At 51.3% G+C, this 23,200-nt stretch overlaps 1 protein-coding gene across 1 annotated transcript; it reads left to right on the top strand.

The window, feature by feature from the left end:
- Nucleotides 1-116: 116 nt before the first annotated feature.
- Nucleotides 117-21,242, top strand: ISM2 (isthmin 2). Its single transcript, XM_015630999.2, has 6 exons — nucleotides 117-820; nucleotides 14,712-14,972; nucleotides 15,461-15,839; nucleotides 16,646-16,786; nucleotides 17,288-17,365; nucleotides 17,819-21,242. Exons 1-6 carry the CDS (start codon nucleotides 680-682, stop codon nucleotides 18,334-18,336), a joined length of 1,518 nt encoding a protein of 505 aa, XP_015486485.1. The 5' UTR covers nucleotides 117-679; the 3' UTR covers nucleotides 18,337-21,242.
- The last annotated feature ends 1,958 nt before the right edge of the window (nucleotides 21,243-23,200 follow it).

Raw genomic sequence — 23,200 nt, 5'->3', positions numbered from 1 at the left:
CGGGAGGGGAGGAGCGGAGCGGGCGGTGGCGCCCCGGAGGGGGCAGCGCCCGGAGGGAGAGGGGGGAGGTCTGGCGGTGCCGGCAGCCTCAGAGCGGGGCAGGGGCGCGGCGGGGCCGTGCCCGGGGCTGGCAGCCGCGGCGGTCGCCCGGGAGGGGCCGGACCGCGCTTCATGCGAGCAGGAGCCTCTCCCCGCCGAGCGGCCTCCCGTCCGCACTCCGGTGCCCGGCGTTGCCTGTAGAACCGCGGCAGCACCGGGGAGTGACTCGGCGAGGGGAGGAGAAGAGGAGGAAAAGAAATCGGATTGCCGAAAGGATTAGGAAGTGGGGTGGGGAGCCGAAGCTCTCTCCCTCCCTCCCTCCCTCCCCGCACACATTTGTGAAGCTTTTCAGAGTTACCCTTCAGCATCAGTACCGGCAGGCGACCGGCGGAGCCGCGACAGCGGAAGGTGCTCGGCAAACTGCAAGAGCGATCAGAGGGAGCGGAGTGGCCCGGGCCCCTGCCCGCGGGGCACCGCGCTTCCCGGCTCCGGTGGCTTAAATATATATAGACAAGATATAATTTATTTTTTTTACGTTTTTACTGCTCCTCTCAGAGGACAGGATTTGGAGCATTAAGGGCGGGCGTGCTGCCACACCTCCCGCCCTGGACGTACGAGGTGGAGAGAGAGGAAGGGAGAGATGCCTCTGATTAGAGGGAAAGTCGTGCTCATCCTCGGATTCGTCTTCCTGACAACTTTCTTGGCTGCGGTGAGAGGGCTGCCCGTGAGGGGGAAACAGCGCAGCAATACCCCGAAGGAGAGGAGCCCCAAGCTGGCGGAGGTAGGGCGATCTTTGGGGAAATACGGAGAGCCGGGAGGGTGCTAGGGCGAGCTCTTCCTCAGCTTCTGCACCCCCTCCCGTGCCCAGGAAAGCCATGGGAGAGCCGGGAAAGCCGGCCACCTGGGCGGTCACTGGGGCTTCCTCGGAGGTAGCTGTGCGTCTCGGACGGGAGCAGCATCCAACACGTGTCCTGCGGCCCGGCCGCCCAGAGCTCCGGGGAGAGAAGCGGCCGCGGGGAGAAGCAGGGCCCCCCCTCTTATCGGCTGTTTCCTCGCTCGCTGAGGGGCAGAGCCCTTTCCTGGCCTGCGGGATTCTCGGGAAGCCTCAGGTATTGGCACCGCACAGAGGATGAAGGAAAGGGAATGCTTTAGGCTTTGAGTTCGGGGCCGAGCGCCGTGACCCGGTGCCCGGGAAGATCTGTTGCCTTCGGCAGCCAGCATCCCAGGTGGGAGAGAGGGGTCCGGGTGCAGTGGAATTAGCAGTTGGTGCCCTGCCAGGAACACCAAATCTCCTCTAGCAGAAACCTAAGACACGATAGATTTGAGCCATCATCTCTCCTCCCCTCCCCGCCGAAACGCCCCCGGGGCAGGTTCCGGAGCGGCCATGCTCCCTTCTCCTGCCGGCAGCCTGCGCCCCGCAGTGCCCCCGGGGCAGGCGGCCCTGGGAGCCCCCCGGCCGCGAGGAGGGGATGGATGTCCCGGGCTGCGCCTCTCGCTCCTCGGAGTGCCGGATCCAGGCCCGCGCTGGCTGCCGGGCGCGCACTGTGGAAGGGGAAACTTCAGCAGGCAATGAGGCACTGGTCAGACTGGAAGCCAACTGGTGGAGCCTGATGGGGATGACAGGAATGGAACGGGAAAGAAACTACCGGGAGAGCGGGTAGTAAGGAAGACTATTGGATGGTTGAAACGAGCTGTTTTCCATCTGGAAATTATTTCTTGGAGGAAAAGTCACTCAGGCAGCAGAGCTGTGTTTAGAAAGTGCTCTTTCAAAGAATGCTGCTGCTGCAAGTAGGTGAAAGGAATGACTGAGAAAAGTGATGATCGGAGGAGTTTGAGCAGGACAGGGTAAGAGCAGCTCCGTCCTTGCTGGCGATATGCAGCAGGATGGAAAGCAGCAGATTTCATCTCCAGTGTCAGTCACATTGGGAGAGGAGGTGCAAAGTGATGGGAATGTACCGAATTGTAAGTTCATGCCACACCAAGGTCTGATCTGTGGAGGAGTCGTGCTGGCAGCTCCTGTCGGATGCACTGAACTCCATTCCAGCATGAAGGCTAGGGCACAAGTGTGAGGAGGGAATCTGCCACATGGAATGCTTGGCTAAGGGACAAGAGAGGGCACAGGCTGCATCCAGCCAAGTACCATTAGTCAAGTCTGGTGATGGTTTTGAGTGGAGCATGGACAGAGCAGATGCAAAGAGAACTGCGGGGTATGATGTGCTGTAGTGCTGGTAATGCCATGTTGGTGCTGTACTTTGCTAGCAAAACTTCAACTACAGATGTAGATGCTGCTTCAGTTGCCAGACAAATGTCAGGCAGAGTGACCTCGGGCTCCAGCTGCAGGAGTAGGGATTTACACTTGAAATCCAGGAAGGTATTGCAGCCCTGTTGCAGGGACCAAGGATAGGGACAAGCTGTCTGTTAGGAAGTTGTGCATGCCCCCACCACGGGACCCTGCAGCGCAGTCTCAGGCTCCTTTTTATCTGACATCTAAAATACATGGGAGAGCATGTGAGCTGCTGTCAGTCGCGGTTTGTGAATGGCTGTGAATGGGGAGCGTTGTGCGGCCAGCCAAAGATCACACACGGCACTTACACAGCGCGGCCTCTGTCCCCGGGACCTTTGCTTCTTGCAGAAATACAAACATGCAGGAGGGGTATAGGCAAAGGTTTGAGAGTGGAGCTTAGGAGCAAGGAGGAGGTTGAAGAATGGATTCCTCTGGCAGTCCGCTGCACCCTGCATCCCTCAGAGTTCTGGGGGCACAGTTCTCATGGCAGGGAGGAAGCAGTAGGTATTGGCATGTGTCTCCTAGCTGTGTTTTGGGATGAGATCCTCTGTTTCTGGTGGATGCAGGAGACAATTTAGAGTAGTCATGCCCTGTTTGAACTAAAGCAGAGAGCACAAGCACAGCAGCATGGTGGTTAAAAAAATCCAGAGTGATTTTGGGTCATACACGCAGATGGTTCCTGTTGCAGCACTGATACGTCCTGTCTCTATGGCAGCAGGGCAGCCACAGCTGGAGTATTGGTTACACTATGGGTAATGCCCTACAGATGTGGGTAGAATGAAGGGGGCTGTGAGAAGAAAAATAGAAATGACAAAGCAGAGCAGATAGACAATCAAAACCATTAAACAATTACATAACTTGGACTTAATTTAATAACTTTGTTTAAAGCAAACATTTTTCCTTGGTTTAGAATTGAATGGGAATTTTTGTAATATGTGCTGAGTCTTAGACTTCTATACTAAAATAGTTTAGAAAAATTAGAGCAAGTAAGTTTTTCAGTAAATTTTTAGAGACAGAAAGTCTTATTATTGTAGGAAGGATGGAGGGAACACATGCTTTGTTTTTGGGTGTTAGCCTTATTGGTGTATCCAAAGTCCTGTACCTCAATCAGGATCCAGTATTTCCAGTCATTACCAAAGGAGCAAATACTTGCATTTACATTATCTCAGCAATGACACTGGTCAGAAAAACTTTGCTTTTTTTTGACACATATACTGTGCTCAGCATAAACAACAGATGTACTGAGAATATTTTGCTATTTCTTCAGTCTGTTTGACTAGAGGTTGAAAAGGCAGGATGAAAACGTTGAAAGGCAGTTTTCTTTTGGAACTTTGAATTGAATTAACAAGAGAAGACACCTGCTCATTTGGAGGTTTGTTGGTGATGTTTGGGAAGGGCGGGTGGGTTCAGAAACAGCACACAGCTGTACAGCAGGGGTTTAAGGAGTGCTTTTGCAGGTTGGATGCATTGTACTTTGATGTGGGCAGAAATGTGGCAGGATGGAGCACTGATGGTTAAGTGGCTCTTCAGATCTGGATAACTTAATATTTGGAAAAGCTTGTGTCCCTTTTGGAGACAAGGTAGAACTCATCACATCACTTAATGGTTTGTTTGTTCATTTATGAAGTCAAGAGGTATAAATGAAAATAATATGTTTTGATAAACTCACTAGATTTCAAAATACTGGCCCTGAAGGTTGTTAATAGAAGTTAGGATTCTTTCCAGCTGATGCCAATAAGTTACGGTGCTCTTCTGGTAAATACAAAACAGCCACAGCACTAACACACTATGAAGTCAGGAGTGATTAAGTTAACATTAGGAGTGATTAAATCTGTGTGAACTGACACAAGAGTTTCAATAGTTGTGCATAGGAATAACCGTGCCGGCGGGGATGGTGACGGAGGTGTAGGAGCATCCCGGTGCTGCTGGGGTGAGGCAGAGCAAACAGTATTTTATGGAGGGTCCAGGCCCCCCAGTGCAGCTCTGGTGGGCTTGGTGGGTGCTCTTTTCCAGGAGGGAACCATTCTTGAGAGAGAAGCCCAAGAGCAATGTTAGCAAACTCCCCAAAGCGCCCAGGGTGTCACTGCCGGGCTGGGACAGGGGGCAGATCCAGGCTGGAACTTTCTGTTGGATTTCCCCTGGTCTGAGGCTGTGAGCAAAGCAAATCTGGCATCTGCGATAAGAGATAATGAAAGGCAATAAAAGAAATATCAAGCATAACATGAAGGCTGAGTTGGCTGCAAATCAGTGGGTTTGTGCAGCGCCTGATATGACTGGCTCCTGGCCCCTGAGAAATAAGGAAAGAAGTAACAACACTACTCCTTATTTACTGGTTAAACTATGCAGTGAGAAAAACAATGGGAAACTACTTGTAAAACTGAAGGTCTACACCTGATTAAAAATAATTTAAGAATTAAATGTGTAGCATGGCCGGAGATACCAGCAGACACTCGAGTGAAGGAGCTCCAAGGTGACGTGGTGCGCCTGTACTAGGTTTAAAAAGTGTTAAAGGGAAAGAAATATCACCTGGGCTTGAGTGGAGTTTGTCAGGCGCCTCTAAGTCGGGGTAGCCCTGTCATTTGGGATCCCTAACGTAGCCAAGACACGTTGGTTTGGGGAAACCACTGGGGTGATGGGTGGCACAGAGCTCTGCTGGAACAGACCTATGCCTCCCCAGCAGCTCTTGATCCATCTTGACTCCTCCAGGGCTCTGGCCAAGAAGAGCATCTCAGTTTCCCCAGAGCCGTCTCGCCCTGCTGTGCATGTCCAGCTGGTGTCCCCCGTGGGGAGCACCTTGTGGCCTCTCGGGAGAGCCCAGCTGCGGCAGAGCGGGGACAGCTGGCTCGGTGCTGGCTGCCTGCACAGCCGGATCCCCGCAGCCTCTGCGGGCTGTGTCAGTAGCAGAGTCATTTTGCCCGAGGATGTGCTTTTTACCTTTTCGTTTCTTCAGCAATTAAGCGTTCTTGTCCCTGGCTTTGTCCTTGGCGGAGGTCGGATTTGTGGGTACAAAACGTTCACTGAAGCATCCTTCCGCTCTGAAAGGGGCTCTTTGTGCGCAGGGAGGTACTTCGCCCTTTGTAGCAAATTCTCTTTTGAGAAGTGCCAAATTATCTTAGTCAACACAGTTGAAAACCCGCCCGCCCTGGGGCTGAGACAGCAGCAGAAACAAAGGCGAGCCGGGTGTAGGGAAGCTGCCCAACAAGGGGGCTTCTTCCATTTTCACTGCACAAATAGGTCTGCTGCGTTCCCATTGTTACAATCAAAGGGGTTCCTGTAAAAGGCACATGTAAGGGGAAGAGATTAGGCATAAATCGCCCCACAGGCTACTGCCCTGCACTCTCTGGGTTCCCAAAATTGTCCAGCTCGTGCAGACCCTTTCCCCATAGACAGTCAAGCTGGAGGACTCATCCTGACTTCAGCCATGATCCTTCCCAGTGGGGTGGAAGAGGGAGCGAGATGGAGAGCAATTCCGGCTTTCCTCTTGTCAGTGTCTTAGGGGTAGGGAGTGCAAATTGGTCCACAGTAGCAGTAAGTATTCTTCCTCTCAAAATAATGCTCTAAACAAGAAGCCTGATACTTCCCTTAGGGAAGCCTGAGGACAGTCTGAGCTGCAGACAGGCCAGCAAGGTGTACCTGTGCTGTCCAGCTCCTTCAAAGCAAATGTTGTCAGCCAGAGGCTCAGATTTTATATAATATACTGGAGCAAGGAAGAGATTGCAGCATATTTCACTGTTAAATCAGATTTGTTTCAGACAGAAGCTTGCAAAAGTGCAGTGTAAGGACTACTTTGCTTGTTTGTTTGCTTGTTTTGGTGAAATGTTTTTGCAAGGAACCTTCATTGAGCAGCCTGATGCTTTTATGTGGCCAGCTATAAAAGTCAGCCTGCCTGTGTTGCTTCCTAAAAGTCAGCCTGCCTGTGTTGCTTCCAAGCAATTCAGTTTCTCCATGTTCCTTCCACGAAGGGACTCCAGGAGCTTGTCTGAGAAGTTGTTTGAGATGTACTCTCACCTCAGTACTTACAAGATGGAGACACCAAAAATATGGTGACCTACCTGCTTCTGAGTCCTGGGTGGCCCTTGACATGAAGGGCACCAATGCATCTTGGGGTTCAGGCTGGTTTAGTCTCCAGGGCAATGATACAACTTCAAAGGGAACAAAATGCAGTAAATTGCTGCCTTCTGCTGTCCCCCTGGGCACCACAAGACAGGCACAAGGTAGAGACCTGGCTTCAGGCAGCCAGGAAACATCTATGCATGCAGGGAGGAGGTGGTGAGACGTGGGTTTATCTTGGATTAGGAGCTGGTGGTTGGCCTGGTCTTTCAGGCTCTTATCTACCACTCAGGACTTGGGCTGCAAGGCAGGTGTGAGAACATGTCCCAAGACATGTCCCAAGAGAGCCACTACCACTCAGGGCTCAGCAGGAGGCTGTCACATGAGTAGAGTACCCTTCAGGTGAGCCACCTTCCGTCCCAGCCCTGGCAGCCCCAGCCAAGGCTGAGCAAGGCAGCCCTGGCTCTTTCCCAGCAGCTGAGCCCCCAGGTACCTGCTGGCTGAGGAGGCAGTGTTTGCTGGGAGGCCTGGAGGTGCTGTGGGACGTGCCCCATGTGGAAAATTGACTTCTCTTGGCTTCCCTGGGACATCCTCTCTTCCTCAACACTTTGGCACTCCCTCCTTCTGTCCTCCCTGCCCTCCCCTTCAGCCTGCAGCCATTCCCATAGCAGCCAAAATCACAAGGAGTTCCAGCTGCACTGTGCCATACCGTGAGCAGTTCCATCGAGACAAGGTGTTGTACAGATGTCTTCAGGTATGCAGTTCCCAACACCTTCCCCTCTGGAGACACTGTGGTTTTATTGCATGCTAAGGCTGCTGGCTCCTTAAAATCAAAGCTGGCTGGGGAGGGGAGTTGAGCTTGACCCCAGGCTGGGGAGCTGTGCCCAAGCACCTGGGGCAGGGACTGCTGGCTGAGAGTCATCCCAGCTTTGCCCGTTCAGGAGGATAAGATGCAGCATCCCTGCCTGGATCCCTTCCTGTGCAGGGCGTGGAGATACTCCAAGTCTGGCTCAGGTGCCCATTTTGAAGGGATCCCTGTTGGATTTGCATTTGTTTGGTTGGCTGCATTAATTACCCCAATGCTTGCACCTTTCGTGAGACAAGGGGAGCAGGTGCCCCCTGCAATCCATCCTACCTGTGATTCCCTCCCCCACCTCTTCTAGCCAGCAGGGGAGGCTGGTGTTGATCTGGTCCTGTCAGTTTCTACACCTGCTTTGCAGTATTTGGGGTTTTCTTCCTTTTGCAGTTTCATCTGGGCTATGGCAGGCAAGGAAGCAGCAGCTGGAGCAGTGGGAGTTAGGGTGTGCAGACTAGCAAACGCAGATCATTAGCTGGAACAAGTTAATGGTTACTGAAGCACATGAGGTTTAGAGCTGGAACGAGTTAGCAGTGACTCCCTCTGATGCACTGGGAGTTTATGTGTGTTACTGCTCAACTATGTTAACAGAAACCATGTGTCCTAGCAGGAGCATTTGTCAGAGACCACCAGAAGATGTGGATGTGTGTCTGTTCATCTCTCCTGGGGTCCTCTCCATGCAGCCTCTGTGGGGGCCTTGCTCCCACCATGACTGAGCAGAAGTCTCAGGGTCTTCAAGTAATGGGTGCTTTGCCACCGGCTGCTGTCCTTGCAGCAAGCACCAGCCATCAAGAATTGGCCCTTGGGACTGAGCTCTTGGGCAGTCTCTGGTGCGAGCACAGCCCCATCTGCTGTGCTGGGATGTATCCACAGTGCCAAGGATATGCTCCAGCTTCTCCACTACAAGGCCTACATGGTTCATCTGAGTAGGAAGCAGACCAGTTCCCCCTTCAGGGCAGGTGGGGAGAAGAAGCTGAGCTGTGGTGAATCTTCTCCAAGTGCAACGTGGGAGACCCACATGTGTGCCTGGCCTTGCCACAGGCTGCCTGAGGAACATGTTTTCTTCGTCTGAAAAATGGGAGTTTTGCAGACAAAGAAATTTGGTCAGTGTTAAAGAGTGAGAAGATGTTTATGGTAGAGAAGCACCTGTCAGTTGAACAACCCTGATCTGCATGAGGAGGGCAACAGCTTGGCATGGTGAGGGGAAAGGCCACGAGGCTGCTGCTCTTCCTCCTTGTGTCACAAGGGATCAGGGGAGCGAGGAGCACACCCACAGGAGAGCTGACTGTGCTGAGAGGAGCTGGGATGTGCCAGTGGGATGCATGCTGAGGAGCAGTCTCAGTAGTCTGGACAACCTCCTCATTTTTGGTCTTACACAGAGTCCACTATGCTGTGTCCTTGCTCCTCATGGTGCTGTGTGCTGCTGCTTCTCCGTTCTGTGGTGTCTTCTGCTCCAGGGCTGGCTCTGCCTCAGGGGCAACTGAGTCACCGACCTTGGAAAGAGTTTTGAGATTACAGTTGTTGCAACTGTGAGACATGAAAATAAATGTGAAACACGAGGAAGCCTTTGATGCTGCCTCCTGCAGCTCCCTACCCAAGACAGTTGGAATGAACTAGTTAGAAAAGAAAGTGATACCATATGATCTAAAGTATTTTGATAACTGCATGAAAATTATAATCATGAGGGTGTAATAATTATCTGCACAGCCCACAGTTTGCTGCTGGCTCCTGCTGGTCTGTCATAAACAGGATCTGCCCATGTATGCACGATAAGCAAGTGCCTCATCTGTTCCATGAGCACTTTGTAGAACTCTCCTAAAACCTAAAGGGAGTCTTTATTAAAAGAAAAGAACAAACCAACAGAAACAAACAAGCAAGCCAATAACTGCCCCCACAGCACCCGTGTAAGTTGATCCTGAGGTGGACCAGATAGTACAGCATTTGGGAAGTCTCTGTTCTGCTCTTCACCTGTGCCACAGCCCCTCTGCAGGCAGGAGTGTAACCCAGGGCACAAGAAGAGGGAGGCAACTGGAGGTGTTAACCTCTGTAAATTACCCCTGGGAGATCTTCCAGAGCTCACATGTCAAAATCCTGAGTGATAGCTTCTGCTAAGCCACCTGCCCGTAAATCTAAATGTGTTGGATCTGATAGCTGGGATTGAGGTTCCGAAGGTCTCACTGACAGTAACAGGAACTGAGCGGCATGTTTACCTTCCCTGTTATCTCCTAGGTACCCACCCAGCTCTTGACACCTCTGGAAGATGCTGTGCTCTGTCATGGCTCTGGGAAATCCCTTAAGTGGGTGATGAGCTGATGGGTGGCAGAGGTCACTTTGCCTAATGTGTGTCCCATGGATTTTCCATCTGGCTGAAAAACTGCCAGTAGACAGGTTATGTACTGGTGGATGGGTTATGAGACAGGAGGATCAAACTACAGCCCTCAGGAGGCTGCAGTGGTTTCAGCTGGCTAGGCTAAAAAAGCCCTTTATTTGAGCAGTGCCTCATAGAGGAGAAAGTGTGTAGTATGGGAGGGAGGCATCATGGCATACTGCATTTGTTCCTGGTGATTACCCTGCTGTTCAACCTTACTTTATTTTAAAGAGACAACAGTGTTACCTATTGACACTAGAAAAACCTCCCTTTCTGCCCATCCCACCAGCAAAAATTGGCATGAGCCTTTCTGCAAACTGCAGCCCCAGAGCTAACCCAGACATCCTGGGTTTCCTTCTAACCAGTCTTCTCTACTTCCATAGCTTTATAATAAAATCCTGCTCTGGAGTTGTTCCTGTCCAATTTCAGTCCAAAGATTTTTTTTTTTAATAGTTTCTCCACATCCTTGCAGCTCATTTAGGTAAATCTAAAAAGAAAAGTTTTATAGTTAAAAAAATAAAAATTGTACGTGACTAATTCTTAAGTGTGCAAGTTTGCAACAGACAAATTTTAAAATAATGTTGGAGAGAGCTTGGGGGAAAGAGAAGGAAGGTCTATTCAGGAAAAGATCAATAGTTCTTTTGGTGGTTTCTTGTTTCAATACAGCATGGTAAAACTGTTCAAAGGAAACCTAACACAAGCAGTAATGATTAAGCAACAAAAGCCCCCATTCCTTATAATTATAGCTCAGTGTGATACCAGCCTTTAGCAAATACGTCATTTTCTTCACTGCAGTGTTAACAAGCCCAAAGCACAGCCTGAATGTTGCCTCTGATCTGACTGCCGTGTGCACAGGTTTCTTTGGCTCAAGCTGAATGAGTTTATGTGCTCGATAATTGGCTTGGGATAGGTGTGGGTAGAAGCTGCATCCTCTGAGCTTGTCCTGTGCCGGTGACTTGCTTGCTCCACTGGCTGCTGATGCACAAGCTCTAGCAGTGCTTCACTGCCAGGGGAGTTCTCTCAAATGTACTTGGGTTGGTTTAACCCCATGATGAGGGGCAGCTCTGCTCAGCAGTGTATGTAGTTACAAAGAGCACTGCTGGTGCTCTGCAGCTTGCAGTGCCTACAGAGATGCTGAGGAACGTGCTGGAGGGACAAGTACCTGTGGCTGTGTAAGGGGCAGTGTAGTGACCCTGGTTGCTGAAGTGCAGTACAGCACAGGAACTAGTCTGATGATGTTTTCAGGTTTTAAACTGCTGTAGGATTTGAGATGTCATGTCTCTAATGGTAAGAGCTGCAGCACGTGAACATCGGTCATTTGCTTCCTTAACCCAGATTTAGCTCAAAGCCTTACAGACATTTCTAGCAAAATCACAAGTTTTAAGAGCAGAAGAAATTACTAGAGCCTTGAATTTCTTCCTTAGTGCAGTTGCAGTACTCACATGTTGAGCCCAGTGATGTGGGTTTGACAGTCTCCACAAGAGAAATTGTCACTTTCCTTGTTAATTGTTCCTGTGCTTAATTACCTATGGCATTAAAAACCTTATTCCTCAGTTAAATTTGTTTGCCTTTCACTTGGGCACATTGCTTCCTATTATGTGTTTCTGTTCTGGATTATAGAGTCTCTGGTGCCTGATGCATTACTGCCTTAAAGAATTGGAAAACTGAGTCATTGCTTTCTTTTTTCAGCATGACAAACAAATTGAATTGTACAAGTCTTTCACTGGAAAAGTCTTTCCATCCCTTGAAATGTTTTTGTGGTTGCTGTCTTCATCATCTCCAGATTTTTGAGTAATCCTAATAGAGGTGTATGGACTAGAAATAGAAAAATGTCAGCCTTTAGTCTCCAGAGAAATGATGTGTGCCTTTTCCCACACCTTTTCCACATGCCTTGTTGCCCATGTTATGTACAAAGTAGACATGACACTGGGGTGAACTGCTAATGAGTTACTTCCCCTTCCAAACACCTCTTCTAAGCTAGTGCCTCAAGATGTTTTAGTGGCCAGTCCTACACATGGGACAGCCTGGACTATCTGGGAAGGGCTCCTGGGCTGGTAGGTAGGCAGGTGTGATCCTGCTTATAGCCTTATAGTCAAAACATGATCTTCACAAATGGCAAGTTCATGCTCTTTCCTGAGTGCTGCCCCAGAGCTTCTCTCAGGTTCCTGCCCTGGTTACCCTTATCCCCAGCCAGGTAGGATGTGCCAAGTGTAAACAGGAGCAGCTGTGGCAATTCCTTGTTCAGCTTTTTCCTTTGCTTGGTGCTGGCTGGTCGCAGGAGAAGGCTGGAACTCAGCCACAAGACATTGATGGTTTCCCAGCACCAGTCTGCTTCCATAGTGGTGGAAGGAGAAGGGAGCTGCTGATGACCAGCTCTCCCGTGGTTTGCAGACTTTCTCCTGTGCTCTACAGAGAGCAGGGGAATGGAGTGCTCCCTCTGGACAAACAAAGTCTTCTCTTCCCTTAGCCCACTTCAATGGCTTAGCTCCAGGCTTGATGGCTTAATCCCGCTGCTCCTTGGAGAAGCAGAGGAGGAGAGGGTGCAGGAGTGCAAACCTCAAGGACAGCTGCTTATGTGGCTGTCAGGGGACCCTTGGTGACTTGGAGAAGACACATCTGATGCATGGATGCTCTGACCTGGAGGGAGCACTGGGCCTTCTAATAGCTTGTTAAATCCATGGATTGATTGTCTGGGGCAGGACACTGAGCCTGAGGGTCATCTGATGCAGGGATAGATTTTAACCCAGCAAAGCTTCAGAGCAATGCAGATGGCAACAGGAGGGAAGCGTTGGGTGGTACATTGTAGTGACCATTGCTGAAGGGCTCTTGGCCATCCAGGGTTGCCACCCCTGTTGTGCTTATGCCTCCAGAGTATCTGGGAGCTGAGGGAGTTCTGTTTGCCCTGCAACACTCTTGCAGCCAATTCCCCTGGAGCAGTTTTACATTTTCCTGTGGGAACAGTACCCTGAATTTCTTGAACTTGTTTGGGCATAAAATCTAAATTAGGCACTGAGTGTAAATTTGGTGACTTTGAGTCTGTTCCTGGCTTGCTTGCTTAGTGTCCTTAGGTGAGCTCAGATCTTGTAGAGACCTCACTTTCCATGTGTATTACATTTGGGTTGTGTGTGAAAGGAGCTTACCCAGCCCAACAAGCTCTTTGCAAATTAGGCAGGTAGACCAGCCTTGCAGGGCTGATGTCAGTCTCTTGTGCAGGGGTTGTGTTGGGCATGTGCAGCTGGCAGCAAACCCAGCACCAGCAGGCAGTGTCATGCAGCCAGCACTGGGACATGGCTAGGTTTGTCTGCTCAGCCTCCCTTTTTGTTTTTGTTCCACCGGGGCTCCTTGTTCCTTGTCAGGGACTCCTGGGACATGACAGGAGACCTAGCAAAGGGCGAAGGCACTGGGAAATAGGCTGAGACAGAGCCAGGCATCATTCCCATACATTCTTCCCAAAACCGTTGTGGTTTGGATGAGGACAGAGGGAGCTGGGAGGGGAAGGTGTATGCAGGGGTGTCTTTCTGCTCAGGTTTGCTACCAGCGGTGCCACAGGAGTCCTCCAGGCCAGGGAGAGGAGCAAGCCCCAAACGCTCTCTCTGGGCAGCCCAGGTTCTGTCCTCTCTGCAGCCCTCTCTCCTCCGGCCCATCTGGTGAAGTCTGTCACCGGCCCTTCCCTGCGTTCAGCCTGCTCTGGGCTGCAGCCAAGGGACCAGCAGCGTCCCTGCTGCTCTTTTCCCTCCCCCGGGGATGGAGGGATCGCGGGCTTTGATGTACAGGGACAGGGCTGGGGACGGGCTGTGTGCGCTCATGAGAGTCTGGCTAGGCTCCAGCTGCCTTTGAAGTGCTCCAGTGATCAGGATGAAAGGGAGGGGAGTCCTTCCCCAAACCATCTGGCTCTAATTGCAGGTAGAAATGCCTCTCTGCGTCCCCCCCCGCCCGGCGCCGTGGGGAGGGGGCACTCCATGCTCTTGGTTAATCCCACGGCTCTCGACTGGGCTGACGCGAAGGGTGAGAGCTTGGGAACAAAAGGGGGTTTCAGCTGGGCAGCCAGAAATAGGCAGACACTGGCGGAGGTGCTGGGAGTTCGGGCACCTCTGCTCTCAGCCTTGAGCTGCGGGGCCCTGCAGACCTTCCCAAGGACGCCCGTGCCCCGAGGGGGGCTTTGCCAGTTGTTCCCATCTCGGGTTTCTCGGGCACACTGGAGCCTGCTGGCCCCTGGAGTCACGCTCTGTCGTGCCAGCGTGCACCGAGTGCGGGACCAGGAACGTGGGAACTCGCTGCGAGCACAGACATTTGGCAGCATTTGCTGGCCACCTCCCTGGCCCCCCGGATGACTGGTGCTGCCTCTCGGGCGAGGCTCCCTGTCTGCTACCCCTGCTCCTCCTCCTGGGGCTGGAGGGCGAGCCATGTGCCCCTGGAGTGGCAGCAGCACTCAGAGCCATTGGCAGCACTCGCAAATGAGTTTTGTTGACTTGTTTGGCTGGGCATCTTCCCTTTCCCAAAGAGCTAAAGGTAGCTGGGTTATATCTGCCAGCAGCTTCTTTCCATCTTTGTGGTAGCCTTTGGGCACCATCAGAAATTGCTATTAAACCTGTGTTGCTTGAAGTCATCTGCCCTAATACCAATACCACAGAACAATTTATTTGAGTGAGGTTTTCCCCTTTGTCATAAAGTCCTGGTTATAAACTTCTTAAATAAATATACAAAATTATCAAACATGACCTGTGGTAACTCTGTGACCAAAAACATCCCTTGATATTAACCCATTTCCAGGGACTGAGAAATAGCTAAAAAGGGAGAGTTAGAAGTGGAAAGCCAGGTGAGATGGGTAATGGGACAGCAGAGGGGTGCAGAGAGGGTGGTCATAGGGTTGGGAAGTACCAGTCTGAACAGACCTGTAGGCTCAGATGCATCAGAACTGAGCACTGGCACAGCACAGGGCACTTTTATTAACTTGCTAGATTAACATGTTAATTGCTATCCTGATGTTGCAGTAAGATGGGGTGGAGGAACTGCCTGGGGCAGGAGACCAGACCCATCTTTACTGGGCAGCAGTTTGCTCCCTGCCCTGCGCTGCCACCTTCATGAGATGTTCTCTCTGACTCTTCCCTCTCCAGGTCTCAGCATCATCCAACCCCCGTTCAGCAGGGGACGAGGAGCTGCCACCATCGGGCAAGGCGCGGGGGCTGAGGCGGAGCGGGCAGGCTGGCCCGCGGCGGCACAGGCGCAGAGGGGTGGCTCAGCAGGCTGCCAGGAGCCCAGCACTTCCCCAGCCCAGTGGTGCTGGCCAGGAGGAGAGCCTGCCCTTCATGCTGGACCTGCAGAACTTGCCAGGGCTGGCCAATGTGGACTTGAGTGCGCAGAACCCCAACATCCAGGTGGGGAGTAGGTCTGGGAAGGCCACGGGGGGCATGTGGGTGAGCACTGTGGTGAAAGGGATGCTCTCCAGCCTCATTTGGTTCCTTAAGAGAAAAGATCTCATGAGCAGGGTCTGTGTGGCCACTGTCATCTGTTTTCTTGGTGACTGCCAGCTGCACATAGCTGGCATGGAGAAGCTCCTTGACCGAGGAATTTCCTCTGTCCCTCCCAGCCCCTTTTCACAGAGCAGGAGTAAACCCTCCTAACATGGGTGACCTCAATTTCTGAGGGTGGCATTTTCCCCTGTGGGTGACCACCAGTTCCCCTGTTCTTCCCTCTCTGTCCCTGCTCAGTCCCTCTGGATGAGGAGAGACTGTTTATGCTCTTCATATGGTCCTGCAGCCCAGAGTGTTGCCGGCCTCTTGGGCTGGGAACCAGCACATGGTCTGGTAGGTCTGTCCAGGGGCTGTGCCCCAGCTCACTGCCTTGCCTCATATCTGCCCACCAGGTGACCATTGAAGTGGTGGATGATCCTCAGGCTGAGATGGAGATGGACTTGCTGAAGGAGACAAGTAATGACTGGTCTCTAACATCCTCTGAGTGGTTGTCTCACAAGGACCTGTTCTGGCCCCTCTTCTGGGAATACACTGACCCTGCTGAGGGGGAGGAGGAGGAGGAGGAAGATGAAGAGGAGGAGGAAGAGGAGGAAGAGGATGACAACCTGGATGTAGGGGACAGGGAGGAAGAAGAAGAGGATGAAGATGAAGAGGAAGATTACACAGCAGAATATGAGGAGGAGGAGTCCATGCTTAGTGGAGTAGGCAGTAACTGGGACCAGCGATGGCCTGGGCAAAAGAACTGGATCTTTAAGGAAAAATATAATTATGGTGAGTTCTCTTGGCACATGCAGCTGCCCTGAAGACCAGCAGTGCCCTCCCCTGTCCTGCCTGGCCCACAGCTCTGTACCAGGAGTCACAGCGCACTGGTGCTCAGCCCCTACTTAAAAAATAAGCAAACATGCCAAGGAGCAAGGCCAGCACACTCAGCTGGGGCTTCCAGCAGTCAGACATGCCAGTGTCCTGGTGGGAATTGTCCTTGCATGTAATGGCACTGGAGCATGGGCTCTAGTGCAGGCATGCTCAGATGAGACATACAATGTAAATGTTTAATGACAAGTGCTGCTGCTGTTGACTCAGGTCCCTGTAGTGATATCAGTGCCAGAAGCCTTTTCTACAGACCTGGGTGTCCCCCAAGAGAAGAGCTGCAGAGAGCTAGATGGCAGATTCCAGTGGGCAGCTGGGCCAGGGCACCCCAGCAGCTCCTTCCTGCAGCTTCCTGACCCTGACCCCAAAACCAGCTAACCTTTGCTAGTACGTGATGCTCAGCATCATGGTCAGTGTGCTAGGCCGTGTGGGGGTGGGCAACGATACCTGTTTGGGTTGGTATGAAAGGGAGCAAAGCTCTGAGAATGAGAGCCCTTGCTCAGGGCCGCTTCCCTGGGGTTGGCAGTAAGGATGGTGTTGGCTGGCCCTTGGCATTGTGTGGCTGGGAACCTCCATGTTCCTCTGGCAGCACTGTCCCTGTTCAGGGATGGGGGCAGAGCTGAGGGAGGTGCCAGGTGGCTGCTGTCTCCCCTCCTGCCAGAAGCTTTACTGGGATCCATCACTCTCTGCCTCTTCCCTGCTGTACACAGACTATGAAGATGAGGAGGAATGGAGCCCATGGTCCCCTTGCAGCATCACCTGTGGCAGTGGTAACCAGAAGAGGACCCGGTCCTGTGGCTATGCCTGCACAGCAACAGAGTCGAGGACCTGTGATCTGACACACTGCCCTGGTGAGCCCCTGGTCTTACCAGTCCTTGGGTACTGTCTGACTTGGATATGAACTGGACCCCACTGCTACAGGATGGGCCTTGCTTGTGCTCTAAGAATTATGTTTAATGTGATCAGGGCTAATGACCATGGGGCTTTGTTTCCACAAAGAAGCTATGACTGGGCTACTTGTCTCCCCAGGGAGTTATGGGGCCTAGGCGTGGTAGAGCTGGCATCACACACATTTGGTGTGCGACCTCTAGCACCTCTCTCACACTGGGAGCTTGAAATCCTCTCCTGAGGCATATTGAGAGCCAGCTCTATCCACTGGGATTTACATAACTAACAGCTTCTGTTGGGCCAGTCTGGCTGCTGGCTCTTCCTTCCAAACACATGTTACCAAAGAAGTGGCAGGAGAGGGGCTGGGAGATGGACAGTGTCTGGTGCACATACAGAAGGAATAAAACCACCATTCCTCCCAGTGTTCAACCAGGCTCTTTGTTTTGTTTTTTTTCTGTCTCAAGGAGCAGAGGGAGAAATGGTCTTCCCCACAGAGGAGACACCTTTCAAAAGTGACAACACTACAGAGCTGTTCAACTCAGGTCAGCCTCTGCTTTGCACTGGGGGCTTCAGTCACAGACCTTGGGAGGGTCATAGCTGGCTGGTGGGGAGGGCTCTGCCAAGGGGTCCAGACCTAAGTCATCCAAAGCACTACCATGTGCAGGCTTCAGTGGTCATGCTGGGAAACCCAGTTGCTCCCACAGCCCTGGAACAACACAGTCCTGCTTTAGGCTTCTGTGGCTGAGGCCAGCCTGCCACTTGCCCTCTCCTGTGAGGGAATGTTGCCAGCCTGGCCTCAGCACAAAACCCCTTCCCTCTGTCACTGCCTTGGGGATGGAGCCTGGGCTCCAGCTCCTCCCAAGAGCCTGGATGCTCCTGCCGGGTGGTTGCAAGTTCTGCTGGTGGTGTTGGCATGGCTTCAGGCAAATGGCAGCTGGGTAAAAAGTGGGTTGCAGAGTGCGCATGCCCTCACCCTTTTGGTGCCCTCCCCGCAGAGGTGGACAGCTGTGAGAAGTGGCTGAACTGCAAGAGCGACTTCCTCACCAAGTACCTAAGCAAGGTACTGACGGACCTGCCCAGCTGCCCCTGCTCCTACCCGCTGGAGGCCGTCTACAGTGCCGTCAACCTGCGGGACGAGCAGCGGGGCAAGAGCTTCCGATGGCGGGATGCCAGCGGCCCCAAGGAGCGCCTGGACATCTACAAGCCGACGGCACGCTTCTGCCTGCGCTCCATGCTCTCCCTGGACAGCACCACCCTGGCTGCCCAGCACTGCTGCTACGATGAGCACACCCGCCTCATCACCCGTGGCAAGGGCGCCGGTGTCCCCAACCTCATCAGCACCGAGTTCTCTCCGGAGCTGCACTACAAGGTGGACATGCTGCCCTGGATCCTTTGCAAGGGTGACTGGAGCCGGTATCACGCCGTCCGGCCCCCCAACAATGGGCAACGGTGTGCTGACAACCCCGCCGAGGAGGAGTACCTGTCCCAGCTGCAGGAGGCCAAGGAGTACTAGCCACAGCCGCTCTCAAAGATGCCACCACCACCACCACTGGCTCGCACCCCTGCACAGCCTGGCCAGCCCTGACCCTGCTCACGGGCTCCTCAGTGGTGCCAGGAAAAACGGGGAAGATGTGCCATCTGTCTCATCCCCTCAGAGGGGCGTCTCAGCCCCACTCTGATTTCTGAGGGTGCTGGAGGTTATTGTGGTGCAGTCCCTGCCGTGCCACCCAGGGCAGTCCTGCAGTCTAGGGCTCCTGGCCTGGCATGTGGAGAGCAGCAGGGTCTGGGAGGTATAAAGGGAACAAGGGACTGCTCCTGGCTGCTTTTGTTCTCTATGACCTTTCAGCGCAGCCTGAGAGCTGAGCACAAGGTGAAGTGGGCTCAGCTCCTGCTGGCCTCACACCACATCTGAAGAGCTGCCGCAGGCATGGCTGCCTACTCTTGTCTGTACACCTGCCCTGGCACATGCTGGTTTATGTCTGAAACCCGGGGTAGGTCTTCCTAGAGAGTGCAGGGCTGTTCCAGCCAGGCATACAGAGCAGGGCCTTCCCCATCCTTGGGTTTGTGCATGCACGGTTGGGAAGGAGCAGGGAAAGGCTTATCAGGGTCTGTGGGTCTGGGGGGGGGCTGTGGGGCAGGAGGGGACTGGCTGCCTGGGCTTCCTTGGCAAGACTGTCTAGCCATGAGGGTTCTGGCTGCCAAAGCTACACGTAGGTGGACCTCAGAGGAGGTCAGCATGGGGATACACCACTTGTGTGCATTTCAGCCCCTCTGCCTTGGTGCTTGAGGTAACAGGGTGGTAGCATCTGTGCAAGTCACAGCACTAGCCTTCTACCAGACCATAGCCTCTTGGCAGTCCCCAGAGGGTCTCAGGAGCACTTGTGACACAGCCCAAAAAAAAGTCCTGTGTTTCCCACTCACAGTCCTGCCAGGGGCAGGAGGCACCTTGGCCACTGCTCATGCCATTGCTGGTGAGGAGCAAAAAGCACTGAGTCAAACTAGGCCCTGCTCCATGCTGAGTCTGCCCATGTTCCCAGCTGCTCCATCCTGTGTCTGCCCAGGTCCCTATGTGGAGGCAGCCCAGGTAAAGTGGGCCATGGACCCCTTAGCCTTGCTTCCAGGCCAGGCTCATCCAACTGTGGCTCCAGAGGAGGGAGACACACATGTGCTAAGAATGTCAATGCCTGGTATCCACAGATCAGGGATTGTGATGCTTTCTGTTGGCGCTTTGATCCTGCCTGGGTTTTATTCAGCTTTTCACAGGTCCATGGCAGTGTCTCCCAGGATATTTTGGAAGCTTTTCTGCAGAGAAACTAGGCTGAGCACCTTTGTCCCCGGACATTCAGTTGCTGAACTGGCAGAAAATTTATAGCTTTTATTTAACAAATTTTATGCATCAGGGGAAATAAAAGTCAAGCACACATGAAGAAGAATGGAGTCATTTCTACACTACAGGTTTCATGCAAGGCTGCTAGCTACTCTGTGTACTTCTTCAGGGCACTGTTGAACCAAATAACTGGTTGCAGAGGTCGTTAGTTGACCATCCTGTGCTCTCTGTCCTTCTTACAGGAGCTTTCTCCAACCTTAGTGAATATCCTCAGTCTGAGAGCTCTTGGGAGTCTTTATGGGGGTGTTTTTTCTGTCTGTTGAGTGTATGTTGATCCATTTGCCTTGGTTATGATAGAATATTTCATCCTTGGTCATCTATGCCTAAGACTTCATAGCTGGTAAAACAAAAGTATTAATGAAGTTATCACTGAATTATTCTTACTCAAGTATTATGATGCCCCTGTATCCCTAGGCTCTGGATATGGGTTCTGTCAAAATACAGGCAGACATCATCCATTTCCCAACAGACATGCAGTCTGAGATGACCAGTGTTCTGTAAATGGTGAGAAGGAAGAGAACCAAATAAGCATGGATGGAGACCTAGACCTTGGAACAAGTGATCACTACTTGTTCTCTAGCCCAGATGGTCATTCACTCACTAGATTCTGGCAAAGAGGTAGGTCATACAGAAGTGGTCAACAGGGAGTGACAGTGATTTGGTGGCTTGGTTCTGGGAGCCAGGAGCCAGCAAGAGACATGGAAACAAACAAATTGAGCATCTGAAGCCATGGAAGGATAAGTTTGTTAACTGCAATCATTCAGCAGAGCATATGGCCACTGCCATACCATACACCATCATTAACATCATCAGACTCTCAGTGGAGTTTATTTACCATCAATGCAGACTTCTTTAAAGCAACCTCCTGTTGAATGTGCCTAGTGTTCAGTCTTGGACTCATGCATGGCAGCAGGACTTCTACAGTCTTTCTTGAAGAAGACTTGCAAAAGCTCAGCCAATTTGTTGGTTAGGCTGGCTGCTCTCTAAGTGTTCTTACAGTACAAGTGTTACCCAGGATTTTTACCCTCCTCTTCTGTACACTGGCTATGTCAACCAGTCTAACTCCCAGAAAAAAACTTGTAATTTCTGTAATAACTGGAGTTCCTGTCCAAGGGCAAGTAAAAAAAATTCTTGCATTGGTACTTCCTTGTTCCCTGATGCCCCCACAAAAGCTAGTTGAAAGCCAAGCAGCTGTTCTGCTTTGCTGCCTATGTGGTTTGGACAATGCAGGCACAAACTGGAGCATGAGAAACAAGCATTGTTGTTCCTCATACAAGCACCTTACACACTGTGAGGCTTTGCAGAGCACCATGAGAAAAGCAGACATTAAGCAAGTGTTTATTTTTATATCCCATCAAAGATTCTGTCCAGCCCACTGCTATTTAAGTGATGAATCTCTAAGCTTCCTCTCCTTAAGTTTATTGTTTTTATATATATATATATAATATATATATAAAATGTCTTTTATTCCTACAGAACTTCACAGAGAAGAATTCTTTAATCTGATGCTGCAATAAAGCACTTTATATATGTCTGTGTCATGCTGATGTCATTCAGTTGTGACTGAAGCATGTGTTGCTATTTATTTTGGTTGAGAGGGATGATGCTGTGTCTTGGGTTCCCAGCCCCAGTTGGGGCCTTGATGGCTTTGCTTCCTTCCCTTAACATTTGCATTTGAAGTTGTCTGGCTGCAAAAGTCACAGGTAAGAAAGACTATCTGGAGCCCATGGGATATATGAAGTTCTGCTTACAGGGAAGGAAGCCTCCTACAAGAAGACCCTCAGGGGCAGTGCTGGTAAGCAAATGCATTGCTGGTGCCCCAGCCCTGACCTTGAGTTTTATTGCATGGTCAGCCTGACCAGAGCTGGATGCTGGCTGATGGTCCAGCATACCACTTTAAGCAGGAGTATTAAGCATGGAAGAAGGGGGAAAAAAACCCCCAGCATCATCCCAGCTGAAAAACTGGTTTGGCAAACCACCTCCAGAGCCAACAGCTAATTATAGCAGGGGTATTTGCAAAGCTTTCCAGCCATCACAACTTTTTGTTGCTGTTAATTAAGCGTGTAAATCATAAACCCTTCCAAGCTCTTGCTGTTTCCAGCTGTTTCCCCTCCTTCTCTCTTGCTCCTTTTGCTTTGTGCTGGCTGCACATCTGTCAAGGGTTATCTGCTACTCTAGCACGGGATTCTGCTTCACAGTTGCCTGGCACCACTGCTGGCCCCTGCCTGGGGGGAGCAGGTGACTCCTCTCAGTGAAGGATGCTAGGGGCTTCCTACTGGCCTTCTGCAACACCAAAAACAGTGTTGCATGGAGCCCAAGCCAGGGGGAGCAGGCTGAGCTCCACTCTGCTCAGAGAAAATCCCGCATTCCCTGGAGGGGCAGTCAGCAGTTAGTGCTATGTATATAACATGCGTAATGTGCTTTTATCCTCTGCAACAAGGTACTTGCTGTGTTGGATGATGAACCCTGCTGTGAAACTCCTGGGATATAGAAATCCCACAGCCAGAGGATGAAGCAGGAAGAATTCTTCCCCTATTTCTGCAGGTGCTGAAGACCTGGAGATGTCACCTGAAATCAGAGAGTGAGTCTTAAGCTGCACTTTTGCCTGCTGCTTTGAACACAGAACTTCTTGAGCAGGTGCTGTTGAGTTATCTTAGTCTGCCAGCCTGTACTGGAGCTGAGCTGGACCAGTCCCCAGGCATCCAGTGTGCAGTGGTGTTTGTTTGCACATAGGAGCCGTGCCTAGGTTTTGCTGGGGCACAGGTGGAGTGAGTAAAGCCCATCTCTCAGGGATGAACATGAGATTTTGTAGGAACATGTTTACAGCAACAGAGATCCCATTACCTGACTGATTTTTTTCAGGGCCCCAGCTCCAAGAATCTGTTTCTTAGAAAGCACACAAAAACCTAGGAAAGAGCAAGGTGTGATTATGGTCTGTGGATCTTGAGTTAAAACTGTAGTTCTAGAGAAGAAACAAACCTTTCAGACACCCCTGTTCTGGCCTGTCAAGGGACACACCCCACTGTGTGGTTACATTAGTCTTCTGTGCTGGTGGCACGCCTCTGGAGAAGACTAGAAAAAAAAGCAAACCCCAACATGCTGCAGGTTTTCAGCTGTAGTCTTGCTGACCTCACTTTTTCCACTTGGTCAAAAAAATTTTTGATCCTAAACTTCTCTTCTAAACTTGTCTTTTACAGGACCAGTGGTGATGTAATTTTCTTTTTTTGCTTTTATTTACCACGTGTATTATGTTCTGTACTGAAATGTACTGGATTCATTACAGCTTTATTAGGCCTTCCGTTATTTACTAATAAAACTATTATATAGAGCATTGCCTACAGTCTTAAAAAAGTTCAAAAACCCTTTTTGGTTTATCCTTTGATGGTTGCTCCTTACTCATCTCCACGTGCCTCATAATGGCATAGTCAGTGAGGCTCCACCTCTGACTTTTATAACTGAAAAATTCATTTCTGTTTTGTTTTTTTACCTT

The sequence above is a fragment of the Parus major genome, chromosome 5, assembly GCF_001522545.3.
Source record: "Parus major isolate Abel chromosome 5, Parus_major1.1, whole genome shotgun sequence".
Lineage (NCBI taxonomy): Eukaryota > Metazoa > Chordata > Aves > Passeriformes > Paridae > Parus > Parus major.
The sequence above is the reverse complement of the archived record's forward strand: the minus strand, read 5'-3'. Positions and strand labels throughout refer to the sequence as shown.